This window comes from Populus alba, chromosome 19 (genome assembly GCF_005239225.2).
Source record: "Populus alba chromosome 19, ASM523922v2, whole genome shotgun sequence".
Classification (NCBI taxonomy): domain Eukaryota; kingdom Viridiplantae; phylum Streptophyta; class Magnoliopsida; order Malpighiales; family Salicaceae; genus Populus; species Populus alba.
The window spans coordinates 7407588-7422679 of record NC_133302.1 but is presented as its reverse complement, the minus strand read 5'-3'; the positions used below and the strand labels follow the sequence as shown (position 1 = coordinate 7422679).

At 36.7% G+C, this 15092-nt stretch overlaps 2 protein-coding genes across 6 annotated transcripts; one reads left to right on the top strand and one right to left on the bottom strand.

The window, feature by feature from the left end:
- Positions 1 to 56: 56 nt before the first annotated feature.
- Positions 57 to 5207, top strand: LOC118050652 (uncharacterized). 5 transcript variants are annotated; one of them, XM_035061060.2, is made up of 9 exons: positions 57 to 316; positions 907 to 1469; positions 2106 to 2503; positions 2913 to 3162; positions 3435 to 3600; positions 3697 to 3799; positions 4219 to 4347; positions 4459 to 4671; positions 4782 to 5207. In XM_035061060.2, the coding sequence occupies exons 2-9, from the start codon at positions 1229 to 1231 to the stop codon at positions 5058 to 5060; spliced, it is 1779 nt and encodes a 592-aa protein (XP_034916951.1). In that variant the 5' UTR covers positions 57 to 316; positions 907 to 1228; the 3' UTR covers positions 5061 to 5207. The 5 variants fall into 5 exon arrangements, with proteins under 5 accessions (XP_034916951.1, XP_034916949.1, XP_034916950.1 ...); XM_035061058.2 differs by having other exon boundaries at positions 57 to 380; XM_035061059.2 differs by having other exon boundaries at positions 57 to 394.
- Positions 5208 to 9415: 4208 nt separating this feature from the next.
- LOC118050651 (uncharacterized) lies at positions 9416 to 14359 on the bottom strand. Its single transcript, XM_035061056.2, has 3 exons — positions 14049 to 14359; positions 11711 to 13656; positions 9416 to 10201 (listed from the first exon to the last, which is right to left on the bottom strand). The coding sequence occupies exons 2-3, from the start codon at positions 13301 to 13303 to the stop codon at positions 9800 to 9802; spliced, it is 1995 nt and encodes a 664-aa protein (XP_034916947.1). The 5' UTR covers positions 13304 to 13656; positions 14049 to 14359; the 3' UTR covers positions 9416 to 9799.
- Positions 14360 to 15092: the final 733 nt, after the last annotated feature.

Below are 15092 nucleotides of genomic sequence, written 5' to 3'. Positions count from 1 at the left end.
ACTCCATCACTATCACCCAGCTCACCAACCACTAATCCACTAAATAATCATGCTTTAATCTTGCTCAACTCAACAACCCTGAATGATTAGTCCAAACTCCATATACTATATATTCTCTGTAATTCTTGGCATTTTAGATATTGACAGTTGTTGATGATCCATTATGATGATAATGGAGCTTTAAAACCTTGGTCCCACCATTCTATATATTCTACATTCACCAAATAATCCATGATGAGATACTTCTCTACTACCACTGCACTTGACAATGGCAGAAACTTGACCTAAGGAAGACACCACAATCACTTAAGTCAGCGTGAGTTAAAGGATGATGCCATGCCTCTGTGTTTCTGCAGAAACTGAAAAATGAGATTTTACTGGTTGGCTTCCCAACGTACTTTCTGATCACATACTGACAATTCTGGCACTTTCTTTTCTCTTTCGGCTTTGGTTGACAAAAAGGGTTTATTCTTTGATATTGTTTTTATTGGTAACAGATTAAATTGTGTGTTTTTGTCAACTCCTTGTAACGATTTAACGTTTGGGGATTTCTGGTCGGTTCTTGTGGATGTTTATCTGGTGGAAAACTGTCAAGCTTCGGAGTGGGAAGCCAGTGTTTTGTGTCAGCATAGTATGTGTCTGTGTGCATGGCATTTCTAATGGGATTTTAGCCCGGCTGTTAGTGCCTTTTTTCTGTTTTTCCTTTATTATACACACTGGCAATCTGTATTTCCATCAGATTTTTCAACAAAATGATGATTTCTTGATGGTTTCTGAGTTTTCCATGTTGGGTTTTGATTGTTTAATATTTATGTAAACTGTCTATTTCTCTGCCCAAATTTATGTTTTTTTTTTTTTCATATGTTTTTGTGTGAATTCTAATCAGATTTCTTTTTTATTTTGCAGTTGGAGGGACATGGAAGTGGACCACAAAATTTAGAAGAAATTATGGGACTGTAAAAAAAGAGTGGTTGAGGCTTGAGAGGGACAGTTCTTTGAACTTTGTTCTTTCTTTCCGTACTTTCAGATAAGCCATACTCAAGTTTTCTTGTACACGGAAAAAATCGAAGGAAAAGGAAACTTGGTATTTACACGAGCACGGAAAGTTTGGTTTGGGAGTACACTTTCATGTGAGTCATTGCTGGAAGTGGTTGGTTGTCATGCCACAAACTTAGAGCAAAGGTTTCAAGTATTCTTTAGGGCTTTCTAGTTTTGGGTTAAAAAAAACATGAATATGGAGCCATTGAACCAGAAATCGCTTGAGAGAATAGTGTCACAGAAAGCTTTGCAAATTGGTAGTTCATTTCCATGTCAAATTTGTGTGGTGGGTTTTCTCAGTGGAGTTTGCCTCACCTCTTTGTTTTTGGCTCTTCTTACTTCTCTGGGGACTTTTGAGTTTGGTGGCATTTCATTCTCTGCCATCTCTCAGGGAAATTCTCCATTGAATTCTTCAAGTTCTGGGTTTATCAGTGAGTATAAGCTACCAATGTTTGTTCTTCACTTGCTGTTTGTCTTTGGTACCTGTCCTGCAAGTTTTAACTGGTTTTGGATTGATGAACAGGGATTTTAGTCCAGACAAGTTTTGCTATTAAATTCACAAGTCTTAACTGGTAGTTGAGGTTGATCGGAGTAATTTTAAATTGGTTTTTGGTGAAGATAAGGCACAACCTCATGCATGCAAAGTAAGGCCAGGAATGATCAAAGGGTGCACTTGAAGCAACATAAACTTCAAGTGACTTGTTAGATACATTTGTTGGTTACTTCTCCAGAACTTCTAGATCACTGTTTACTAGTGCTTTACATAATCAGTCTATCCAAATTTTCTCTAATATACTTAGAATTGAAGCAGCCTATAACCCTACTGTTTTTGAGGTAGTAATCGATAAGATGATGCTTCAGAAAGAATTGTGGTCTTCAAAAATTAGCCTTCATGAAGAAAAGAAGTATCTAACTCAATTCTGCTGTAGTCAGTCTTTTAAGTAATCGCTGTCGAGTGCATCCCTTAGCTATAGCTGCTGTTGATTAGTTGTTGATGGATTGTTGATCACATGTAACTTAGTGCTTTAATTCTATACCTGAAAGCCCTTCGATGAATTGAATTGCAGATACAGTTGCAAATGTGGATTGCAGATTTAAAAGAAACGAAGTTGTTGCAGAGAGGGGGGTTGATTCAAAGAGAAGTAAAGATGGGACTGATGATGAGAGAGTTTTTTTATTGCATTCAGCTTGGAGTGCCTTGTTATCAGAATCAGTTGACGGAAAGAGTGCTTTCTGGCACCGTGCTGGACTTGACAAATCCGCCGTGCCAAATGCCCCTCATTTGGAGAACTGCAAATTGAGTGGACAAAAAAATGAACGTCTTGATATGCGAGCGGAAAATGAGAGGTTACCTCCTTGGACAACTTGGAAGGGATTGTTAGACACACACCCTGCATCCATGGCCAATGAGCAGCTCGAGTACTTCAGGCACCAAGCAATATCTGAAGGTTCTTATCCTCCCTGGGTATGTTCCTGGTGTACTTAAACGGAAAGTAATTATAGTTGTAGTTCCATTGTCGCATTTGGCACACACTTAATCTTGGAATTAGTTACTCAACACCATTTGGATTGACAGAGATGGAGCTAGGTGGAGTGGAGAGAATTTATAGCCTCTTTTTGTTGAAATAATTTGATGAGAAGAGAAGAGAATTTCAAGTTGCAACATGATTGTTTATACTAATTCCATGTAACCTTTCGAAATGTCAAACAAACTGGGCTATGATCATACTAAATATTGCCAAACATTACTTTCTTCTCACTTCGGTCATGATTTGTGATCTTTCATGTTGCATCTTGTTAGCATGATTTGTGATATGTAATATTGCATTTTGTTTCTATTTTTTAGCTTCCTTACTTATTGTTAAGGTTCCCAGATTACTGGATCGGATGAAGAAAACTATCCTCTTACTAGGAAAGTGCAGCGTGACATATGGCTACATCAGCATCCTGAGAACTGCAGGGATCCTAATGTAAGATTTCTGGTTGCTGACTGGGAGAGGTTACCTGGTTTCGGTATTGGAGCCCAGCTAGCTGGAATGTGCGGGCTTCTTGCGATTGCAATCAACGAGAAAAGAGTACTTGTCACCAGCTACTACAATAGAGCTGACCATGATGGTTGTAAAGGTATGATTGAAGAATGTTTCTTCTTACTGTTTACCTATTAATGGATAGCAGTTCTAATTGATTATTGTATTAAATGGATATGATGGCAAGTGTAAACATCATCCGATGTGTTCCTTGCATCAAAAGTTATGAACTCATCGCCACATTTTGTGTACCTTGTGTTTCAACATCTCAAGAATGCGTTAGTTGGTTTGAAGCCTTGGAGATAACTGCAGACAACACTTTGAAGAAAACCATGTTGTTACTGATAAACAACCATCGACTTTCTGCAGGTTCTTACAACTCCAGTTGGTCATGCTACTTCTTTCCAGAAACATCCCAAGAATGTCGAGATCGTGCATTTGAGCTATTGGGTAATAAAGAAGCATTGGAAAGGGGAATTATAACTACAAAAGACAGTTATAAATCAAAAGAAATATGGACTGGAAGGACTCCAAGGCAAGTGATCATTGCATGTGTAATCAGAATTAGCCCTTGTAGTTGTAGATAATTGTTGTCTTTGTTCCCAAATGACTGACACTATTTGTTAAACAGGGTATGGGGAGAACCCTGGAGATTTCTGCAACCAACAACAGAAATGAATGGGAGTTTGGTCGCTTTTCATCGTAAAATGGATCGAAGATGGTGGAGAGCACAGGTAAAACTTAAACTTAATCTAGAAAGGAGTGAGACTCACTTTCGTGCTGTTCCTTGGTATTGTTAACCTTCTCAGATTTTACTTTCTTGCCAACATTCCATCTCCCAAACATGGAGTTGCAAGTTGCCAGCATCTCTCTTTATCATATATTTGCGTCTAGAGGAAAGCTAGTTTATGATTTTAATCCAGATACAACCAAGATTAGTGAGAGATGATTAGCCATAGCCATATAGAAAAAGGAGTGCGAGCGTGATGGAGGCTGAGGGCAGTGAACAAACTTCCTCTATGTGGTGTCTTGCTTGTTTATTACAATGATATCGCTGTGGAATTAAAGCCTGTTGGCGTCCATGTTCTGCCACCCAAAACAACATGAGATTTGTTCCTTTTTTGCGATTGAGATATTGTTTATCTGTCATCAGGCAATAAGATACTTGATGAGATTCCAAACTCAGTATATGTGTGGCTTGATGAATATTGCCCGAAATGCTGCTTTTGGGAAGGAAGCCGCGAGGATGGTTCTTACAAGTCTCCGAACAGAATGGCCAAAGGTTCTGTTAATCCTTGATCTCAAGTGAACCCCAATTAACTACATTGGTAGACATTCACTATAATACCTGAAGTGAAATGATTCTTACAATGACACCACCCTCTTCTAACAGGATTTTCAGAAGCGCAGGTCAGACATTGAAGAATTCGTATGGTCCAGTCACAGACCATGGATTCCTAGGCCATTGTTGAGCATGCATGTAAGAATGGGAGACAAGGCATGTGAAATGAAGGTAGTTGAGTTTGAAGGTTACATGCATCTTGCTGACCGGATCAGACAGCATTTTCCTCACATCAAGACTGTTTGGCTGTCAACTGAAATGCAGGTTAGAGCTTCATACTCCATGCTTTCTTCGTAGTTCTTCGCGTTCTTAGTCATTTACTTCCACCCATCTCTCCTCTCGTCACTGCCGATGATCTAATGATATATTTTCAGGAAGTTGTCGACAAGTCAAAGCAATACACGAAATGGGATTTCTACTACACGAATGTAACACGACAAGTTGGGAACATGACAATGGCCACATATGAGGCAAGTCTGGGCAGGCAAACCAGTACAAACTATCCCCTTGTTAATTTCTTGATGGCAACAGAGGCCGACTTTTTCGTCGGAGCACTGGGTTCGACATGGTGCTATCTCATAGATGGTATGAGGAACACCGGAGGGAAAGTAATGGCTGGTTACTTGAGCGTTAACAAAGATCGGTTCTGGTAGGATATTATATGCCCTAAGAAGAAGATTTGTAAGTAAACAAAAGAGTGATATGGTCAGGGATTTCTCATCTGTAAATGAGTTTTAATTTTTGCTCCATAATGTTCCACTTGTGTATTCTCTGTATAAAAAGTAATAAATTTGATTCAATTGCCCTTGTTTTCTATAATATAATAATATAACGAAATGAAATGATATATTTGTTTAGGATTTAAATTTCTGCATTCCAATCAACTCAAGCACAAACATTGACTTGAAGAACGATGGGAAAGAGACAGTTCTATCTTAAACAATTGTTGAATGACAAGTAATTCAAGTTTCTAAGTGAGACAAACACTTGATGACTCTGAATTACGAGTCATTTAGGGCATTAACAAGTCACTTAAGAGTTAAAACCCAGAATCCTGCATGGATTACTTGAGCAAAATCAAATTCCTCCAGGTTGCTGCCTTCCTGGGACATGCATGTTACAGCTGTTGTCTGGCAGCAATGGCAATGGAATCCACAACGGTAGCGAAAGGTGCTGACTTTGAGACATGGAAGTGACTCTGGAGATGCAGAAAGCTCAGCTCAAAACTGCCTTTTTTTTCACACCATCCCCTCTCCAGTGGCCCTGAAATGATGATGACGATGACTGGAATTTCTTCGCATAATCAAGCTGTAAACCGATAATTCATGTCCGAAAGTAGTATCTTTTGCAGTGGTCGATTGGACTGATCATATATTCAGTAAGTATGATATCCAAAATGCCTTCACCCCATGAAAATTTATGAAAGCATGAATTTGGATAAATTGTTTATGGATGTATCGATTTGTTACTGAGAAATTACGAGAAATTTAAATATCCTTGCAGGAATCTAAGCTTGTCACCAAGCCACGATCCGTAATGTAGTAAGTTGATGGGAATATTAGATTCACACCGTAAATTACATAAATATATAAATAGAGACAATGTAGAATAGCATAACATGTTATTCTTTGATTGAAACTGAAACCATATAGGTCTATTTTATTATTTTATTTTATTTATTTAAATTATTTATGTTAAACAGATTTAATTGATGAGTTAAGTCCAATAATTTGATATTTTAAGGTTATGTTATTTATATATTTTTCTTTAATTTGTGAAATAATTTTTTTATGATTAAATAAAAATAACAAACTTTTTCCTTCCTGAATTCTTTTTTCTTCCTAGCTTTTTCCTTTATTTGCTTTTAATCCTTAGCTTATTTCTTTAAAGTTTCTTTCTCTTTTGCTTTAATTTTTTTTTGTTCATTGTTCTGCATCAATTTTGATATCAGAGCTTTGAATTTTTTAATTGTCAATTAATCAATCTAAACTACTTGATATTTTTTCCTTTAAACTCCCTGATGTTTTACCCTATATGCTTGACATTCAACATGCCATATATTTTGTTCATAACGCCACATTACCAAACTTGCCTCACTATAAGATAAACCTTAATGAACATGCTAAATTGCAAAGGCAAATATGTGAATTGTTACAAAAATAATTTATATAAGAGAGTTCGAGCTCATGTACATTACATGTCCTATTAACACCTATGAAAAATGAATTATAAAAAATGTGTGTAGATAGTCGAGCTATCAATAGAATTACAATCAAATATCATTTTCTCATTTCTCGATTGGATGACATGCTAGATATAATGGCAGTAGCTCAAATCTTCTCTTAGATTAACATGAAAAGTGGGTATCATCATATAAGAATCTGTTTAGGAGATGAATGTAAAATTGCATTTATATCTAGATAGATTATATAAGTGGCAAGTCATGCCTTTTAGCCTTTCCAATGCACCAAGCACTTTTACGAGATTAATGACACATGTGCTTAGGTCATTTATGGAAAAATTCTTAGTGGTGTAATTTAATGATATCCTTATTTATAGCAAAACAAAGAAAGAGCATTTAGATCACCTTATACAAGTTTGTATGACCTTATTCATTTGTTTTGAAACATAAATCTGGAATGGGGAATAAGGCAGCAAATGCCTTAAGTTGTCGAGTAACGTTGTTATCTATAATGAGTATTGAAGTTACTGGATTTGAGAGACTCAAAGAGAAGTATGAATCTTAACCAGAATTTGAAGAAATATACATGACTTTAAAAGATGAGAATAATTGTATTGTAGATGGTTATCACCTCCAAAGGGGTATTTATTTAGAAATAATAAGCTTTGTATCCTGAAGACATTAGTGCGTGAATTTTTTATATGAGAGATTCATGTTAGAGGTCTTTTGGGACACTTTGGAAGAAATAAAACCATTAAAAAGGTAGAAAGTCTATTTTATTTTTTATTTTTTTTGTCTAGTTTGAAAAGAGAAGTATCAATGTCAAACATGTCAACTAACTAAGCATGGAAAACATAATACTAGTCTTTACACCCCGTTGCATGTTCCCACTTGCCTTTGGTAAGATGTAAGTATAAATTTTATACTCAAGCTTCCACATACTACAAAGAAGCATATTTTTGTGGTTGTCGACCATTTCTTTAATATGATCCATTTTATCCCTTGTACTAAAACCATAGATGCTTCTAGAGTTGTGGAACTCTATTTTGACAAGATTGTCAAGTTGTATGGTCTTTTCCAAACCATAGCCTCGGATAGGGATATTATATTTATGAGTTATTTCTTGAAAATCCTTTGGGCATATGATGAGAACTAAGTTGAAGTTTTTTAGTGTCTAACACCCCCAAATTGATGATCAAAGTGAGGTAGTTAATAGGAATTTAGGCGACCTTTTGAGGTGTTCAGTGAGTGATCATAATAGGAATTGAATTGGTTCTTCCTACAGCTCAGTTTGATTATAATAGTTATTTCAATAGGTCAATAAGCATGAGAACCTTTGAAATTGTTTATAATTACAAGCCTAAGAAACCTTTAAACCTTCTTTCTATGTCTCTTCATGCTAGTGTATCTAAGTCAGTTGAGTCTTTTGTAGAATTCAGAATTTGCATATTGAAATCACTAAGCAGATCCATGCAAATAATGTGCAATATAACTTCAAGCTTATTTCCATAGGCGACATAATGAATTTAATATGGAAGATTATGTTATGATACAGATTAGATCCAAGCAATTTCCTTTAAGAACTAATCAAAAATTACATGCACGTAGTGCAAGACCATTCAGAGTGCTATAATGGGTTGTCCAAATGCTTATGTTCTTGATTTATCCCTTGATTTAGGCATTAGCTCTCCATTTAATATTAAAGATCTAGTTGCATACTAGAAACCGCATCATATTTCAAATAATCCATTTGAGATGCCACTTAACTCCCCTTTCTATTGATCCTATTGAAACCTCTACTCCTTTCACGTTAACCTTAACACAAGGATAATATTGAAGCTATTCTAGATGAACAAATTGTTTTTACCAAGAATGGTGGGGTTTAACTGTTTCTAGTTTGTTGGGTAATCCAACATGATTCAGATTGCATTTGGATCATTAGAAATGCTTTGCAATAGATTGATGCTTATCTTTAAGAGTATTATTAGAATTGCCCAGAGTCACACTCAACAGGATTGAGTTTCTCTAACCTCAGCAAAGTTAGTGGAGATATCAGACTCACACCGTAAATTACACAAGTATACACAGAGATGACATAGAATGGCTCAGCCTGTCATTATTTAGTTAGATGACTGAGCCCATTTGAGCCTATTTATTGTTTTATTTTATTTATTTGAGTTTTTCATGTTCAACAATTTTAATTGATGGATTGAACTCAATAATTGGATGTTTAAATATTATGTTATTTATATTATTCTTTTTCAGTTTGTGAGTTAGTTTTTCATGATTAAAATAAAAAATCCTTCCTAAATTCTCTTTTCTTCCTGGCTTTTCCATTTCTTTGTTTTTTAATTCTTAGCTTCTTTCTTTAAAACTTAGTTCTTTCTTGCTTTATTTTTATTTTTTTTTTTCCGTTGTTCCGCAACAAACAAGATAAAAATGAGCTCTTGAACTATTCAGTATATTCAACAGAGAAAAGAAAGACAGGTTATAGAAAGATATAATTACAGCAACGGCTTACATACTTGTTTCTTTTCTTCTTTAGCTCCCTCCAAAGTCCAACCTGTAAATAAGATGATGCGCTGTCTAGAAATCCCAAGTTGCTTTAAACTATTCCTGACTAAAAAATCTCCACCGAGTCAGTTCATAACCACATGCTAGATACAAGTAATTTGCTTTGACACTTCAAGCCTTTAAAGGTGTGTGAATCAACTAACTGTAAAAGTTTGCTTCAAAATTCTGGATAAAGAGTAGTTCAGTTGATGATCAAAGTTCAAATCACATGCAACCGCTAGTTATTCTCACAAGCAATGCAAGCCACAAACATTTTATAAAAGTCAAAATCATTATAGCTTTAAGAAACTGTCAATTTAACCAGGAGGGAAAGAATGACAATCACAAAAATGTAAACTTGGTAAGCGATAGCTTAGATACAAGGATTGATGTCTGGGGGGGAAGAAAGTGAGCTATTAAAGGGGGGAAAGGAGATTTTGTGCCTCCCCATTTTGACATCACACAAAAATAGACAGAAGAAGCAGCAGTCTTCCTAATGAAGTAATCGCCTAACAGATATCCTGTAAATCATCCACTGCTTCATTCCACGAAGATCCATCACAAGTCACAAGTGTATGTGCCAGCAGAGCCTTACCTCCCTTTCCTATGATGCAAAGGATTTTGAAGTGGCCAAGTACCTTGGACTACTTGTTTCTATTATTCTTCCACATCTTCACTCAAATGATGGGCCCGCCCATCCTCACCTCTTGCTGCAGCCTGTGATGCAGGATAACCTCTCCTATGTTTCTTGTTCCTAGCTTTCTTGGCTTTCATGCGGCGTTTCTTCGCATTGGCATCAACCCAAGTATAGTCTGATGGTATGAGGAAAGGGTCAATTTCATCCTTGTACCGGTGACTATCACTATCACTTGATTGTCCACCTCGACTCCCTTTCATCCATGAAATCCATGATGAAGCCCCCTCGGATTCCTTGGACTTTGCATCTTGGAAATGCGCTGGGCTGGAGAGAGGTGTTGAGAATTCTTCTGAAGGCTGTAGCTCCTCAAACTTTGTAAAAGTAATAAGCACCCGGACAGTTGGGACAATAGGGATGGCGACCTGCAGCAGTATCAAAGTACAGTGAATATCAGCTAACATATGGACACCATTATACTACCACAAGCTTACGTCCCAACTTCATCCTTCTACACATGGCTTGTGGTTTTTGGATGACAGTAAAAAATCATGAGAAAACAGACACTTTGATCAATTCTATGTGCAGCACGAATGATAAATGAGGCAACTTGAATGGCCAAATCAGAAATAGAAGTGCATAAAGTGATTTCTGAAATGTCAAAGGCAGCATGATAACCATCTTTGACCAAAGTTCACTTTCATACTGTTCGGAAACTTTCTGAATGAAAGCACGTAAGAGGAAATTTTATAACATACTAAAAAGACATGCAATACGCATACAACGAGAATAACATAATTGTTGATCATTATTAATTCTAATGGCCATACCACCAACAAGTAGAAACTAAGATGCACTAAAAAATGGAGGCATAACAAGTCTAACTGGTAGAATTTCTCACTCATTTTAATGAGAAATCAATGGAAACAATATAATACTTGACAATTAACATAAACTTCCGACAAAATGCATGATGCAGTAGAAGTATCATTGAAAGGCAAACCCCAACTAGGTAAGACCACCTGATGCATTCATGAATGAAGGAGATAAGAAAAGTGATGAAAAAGACAGTCATATAAAGGCCAAACAATGCAAAATGATTATTGGATTACTTCAATAACAAAACCATTCTCTTTTTCTGATTTCATAATCTGAATTAATTCATTCATCAATTCAAGGTTTGATCTCTCACAGTGGTCAGCTAGTTCTAACTTCCCCTGTACTACCTAAAAGTCATATTATCTCCAGTGTATTAAAAAAATCTTCATCGTGATAATGATAACTCATTAGTACTACCTCAGCCTCGAGCCACTTTTTCCAGTTCAAAAAACAAAAAACACATGCAGTGGCTTCCCTGAAAGATGCTCGTAGCCCATATTGTTTAATCACTCTGGCCCATGAACAAACATGATTGAGCTCAGTGAAAAAGTAAATCAGATGTGCCACTAAGGAGACGTTAAAACATGGAGAACAGTCCAAGATGCTTGAAGGAAAACCATTGGAGATTTTTCTGTGAGCCAAAAGCGACTATCCGCTAAGATTTCCACAAAAGAATGCCAAGCCCAATTAAAAGTTCCAACAATTGAGTCATTGAACAATGCTTTGGTGATATTCCTGTTAAACCCCAGAACAGAAGAACAGAAGGCATCCAAGAACCTTAAAAACCTATAGCTCAAAATTTTTAACTAATTATCTCCTCCTTCCCAGGAAAAAAAAGGGGGGGGGGTGTGGTTGAGGAAAGAAAGCACCAAAGATAAAAGAAAACCTCTTACTGTCGAAAACAAGAGCTGATTGCTTGGTATCACGACAAAAGCAGAAAATAACATAAGCAAATACTGGAGGAGAAACTGTAAATTGACCAAACTAAGATATAAAAAACAGAGCAGGCAGTGCAACCAATTAAATAATGCAAGAGATCTGAGGATCTGGTTTACCTTGACAGGAAATGTTCCAAGAGGAAGCTTTGTTGTCAAAAGCTCTCTGAGTCTCCTAATAGCCTTGACTTTATTGGCTAATATGTCAAGTAAAGGCAGGAGCTCCTCAGTTTTCAAAGGAAAATCTGGTGTGAGCCACAAGACAGGTCTCAAACCCTTCTTGTACTCACTCTCATGCTTAGATTCACTACTGGGCCCTTTCTTCTTTTTCTTCTTGCTGCTTTTATCTTTTCCTTTCTTGGCATCCCCCGTATCCTCCCTGGCAGATTCTGATGATTTTTGGTGATCGTCAGATTTCTGGGCACCACCTTCTGGGGCCAAATTTGAAAATTTTTTCAAGATCTTCGAGTCTTCAGGATCGTCATAAGTGTTCTTAGAACCTTTATTCTTCCAACCAAACCAACTCTTCTTCTCCTTAACAGCACCATTAGATTCACCATTTTCATATACACCTCCTGAGCCATTTTCTTGGTTATCAACAACACCAGGTTCCTCATCGTCACCAAGACCATCAGAGTTCCCAATACAAAGTGCAGATTCTAACTGTTTCCTCTCCTCAGGAGTCAACACGTCATCAAACTCATCATTTTCAGCAGCATTTCCTAATCTCTCTTCCTCATCCACTGCAAAAAGCTCTTCATCAGTCATAGCACCAGGAACCCGTCTTGACTTCACACTGACCATCACATGAAGCATGTCATAGACTTTGGCCTTCCAATTTCCAACCATTTCAGTCCTCTCTTGCCTTCTCCAATTCAAGTTTGGAATAAGCTCTGCCTGAGTGACATCAATGCCTGGCCTATACATATTAGTTTTAGACATCAAAGCCACTTCATGTGCAACTTCCGCTTCAGTTGGTTGGGCGCCAGCCCCCTCCAAAGCATTTGTCACCTCTTTTTCTTTATGAGCAAGAACAACCAAAGAACCTGGTGCCAAAGATATGTTGCCATCCTCTGAGGAGTATCCCTCCCCAAGAAATAGAAATGTTTGATCTGACCTCTGAATGCGAAAACCATCAAAGCCAGCAAGAGTCATATCAGCGCGGAGGTTAGAACCACGCTTCCAAATGCGGTAAGTATCTGATGGGGCAATGCGTCCAATAAATGGGATGACAGAACTCTCAAAATGAAAAGTGATCTCCATGTAAAAATCACGGATACGAGCTGCTGAAGCAACAATTCGCGGAAGCCTACGACACCATTTTGCCCAAGCAAGAGGTTGGTAGTGCCGAGCAATTACAATGGCAATTGACTCTTCTCTCGTGCAAACTGCTTCTTGAAGCGCACTCCAGCCATTCTCATTCTGCAGACTCCAATCAGCACCAGCCGCCATTAAAATCTCTGCTGCAATTGGATCCCGCAACCTGACAGCCAGATGCAAAGGAGTCTCTCGGCCAGGAACATCCCTGCGGTCAATGACAGCTGAGACAGCATCAGCCTGTTGCTCAGCAGCAAGAGACTCTTCTTCGGTATTAACTTCACCAGCCTTGGCAAGCAGTGGGAGAGTTGAGATAATTCCCTTAAGAGTAGCATAATCTCGGCATGCAACTGCCAAATGAGCAGGGCTATGGGCATACTTGGAAAAATCTTCCATTGATTTTCTCTCCAGCACTATTTCTCTTCCAATCTCTAGGCTACAAACTTTGTTCCATTTCAATCTCCATTTCTCTTCCACAAATTCTAGGTTTTCATTTCACCCGGCACAATTAGGGTTTTATACAGTTCAATCCTCTTCTTCTCCCTCAATAAACTTGTAACTCTATGAGGGAGAACCAAAATAAACCCAATCCAAAGAGATCAACAAATTATCAAAATCTAGTACAAAAAAATATAACCCTGGCTCATTTTTCTTGCCCAAATATCCTCCATTATCTCAACCTTCAAAACACTAATCCCGCTTCAATAAAGCTCCATTATACTGTAATCAAGCTTTCACAGAGCTCAAATCTGAAATAAATTAGAACAAAACAATTAGACCCCATAATTAATTCCCAAAAAATAACTTTCTAGGTTACCAGCTAAAAAAACTAAAAATTTTACTAAACATAAAAGATCACTATCCTATGTGTTTGGCTACCAACTACTTACCAAAAAAATATCCTTCCTTTTTTACTTTTTTTTTCTTTTGCTTACTTAAAAACTAAAAGCCTAACAAACCCAATCAAATATATAACTTTTTTTATCTAACTCAATTTTCTTTTCACTTTTCAACAGTAATACTAAAAAAATTAATAAAATTTCAAACACCCAAAAAAACCAGTCTTTTTTACTTTTCCTTCATTTTCCCAGCAGCCAAACAGTAAAACTACCATCTTTTCACAACCAAACAATATAATTACCAGAAAAACCCGAAACCACAACACAAGAATAACCGCAAAACCCGACCAGACCAGGCCCGACCGCTCCTTTGGATTATCCGCTTCAAATTATTTCCAATACGAACGGGGGGGGAGAGAGAGAGAGAGAGCGAGAGAGGAGGAAACGAAGAAGAACCGGACGATTGATATCGGCACGATCTAACGGTCAGGATCGACTCTAACAAACAGTGTTAACTCAGTACTTTGACGTGACCCTGACTCGGTCGCGGACTCAATTGGATCTCTCTCTCTGTTTCCTTTCTCTTTTGCTTTGGCTCTTTTAACTGTCTCTTTTCTCTGTCCGCAAAATTTTTTCTTCAGAAAGTTGGAGAATACGAAGATGCCCTTGGCTACTGAAATATTACAAGCATGCCATTATCCCCTTTTCTCCAATTGGCTAAACTGGTCCTTGCTGACTTGTAGGTGTAGCAGTGGGTGGCGCCTGGCCCCCTGGGTATCTTCAATAGTTTGGAATTTACTTATTTCTATGGTCAGGATCGACCGGATGTATTTACTCTTACAGTTCAATTTTTTTTTAAAATCAGTTGTAGTATTTACTCGAGAGTACCGTAGAAACTGTTTTAAAAATAATTTTTATTTAAAAATATATTAAAATAATTTTTTTATTTTTTTAAATTTATTTTTACTATTAGTATATCAAAATAATCAAAAAACATTTTAAAAAATAATTTAAAGCTAAAAAAACAATTCAAAAGTTTTTTAAAACATGGTTGGACTACAATGCCAAAATAAAATCTTAAATTTTTTTTAAAAAAATATTATTTTAATATATTTTTATTTAAAAAATATCTTTTTTTACTAAGCAGTATGTACTGCATTACTGAGCACATACTAACAATTTTGTGTTAATATTGATTGGTGAAAACCGTTCAACTTAATTTGGTTTTTAATGATCAAATTTACAAAAATAAAATAAAAATAATGTCATTTTAATATAAAAACTTAACATGAATTAACTGATTATCTAGAAAATGACTCAATAATCTACAAGCTGACCTTGTGATC

What these genes read in the sequence shown, in the direction of transcription:
- LOC118050652 (XM_035061060.2), top strand. Translation starts at nt 1,229, where the DNA reads ATGAATATGGAGCCATTGAACCAGAAATCGCTTGAGAGAATAGTGTCA. An exon ending in TTCAAGTTCTGGGTTTATCA is followed by an intron (nt 1,470 to 2,105) that starts GTGAGTATAAGC and finishes ATTGAATTGCAG; the next exon opens with ATACAGTTGCAAATGTGGAT. An exon ending in AAGGTTCTTATCCTCCCTGG is followed by an intron (nt 2,504 to 2,912) that starts GTATGTTCCTGG and finishes TAAGGTTCCCAG; the next exon opens with ATTACTGGATCGGATGAAGA.
- LOC118050651 (XM_035061056.2), bottom strand. Translation starts at nt 13,303, where the DNA reads ATGGAAGATTTTTCCAAGTATGCCCATAGCCCTGCTCATTTGGCAGTT. An exon ending in TTGGAACATTTCCTGTCAAG is followed by an intron (nt 10,202 to 11,710) that starts GTAAACCAGATC and finishes ATACTGCTGCAG; the next exon opens with GTCGCCATCCCTATTGTCCC.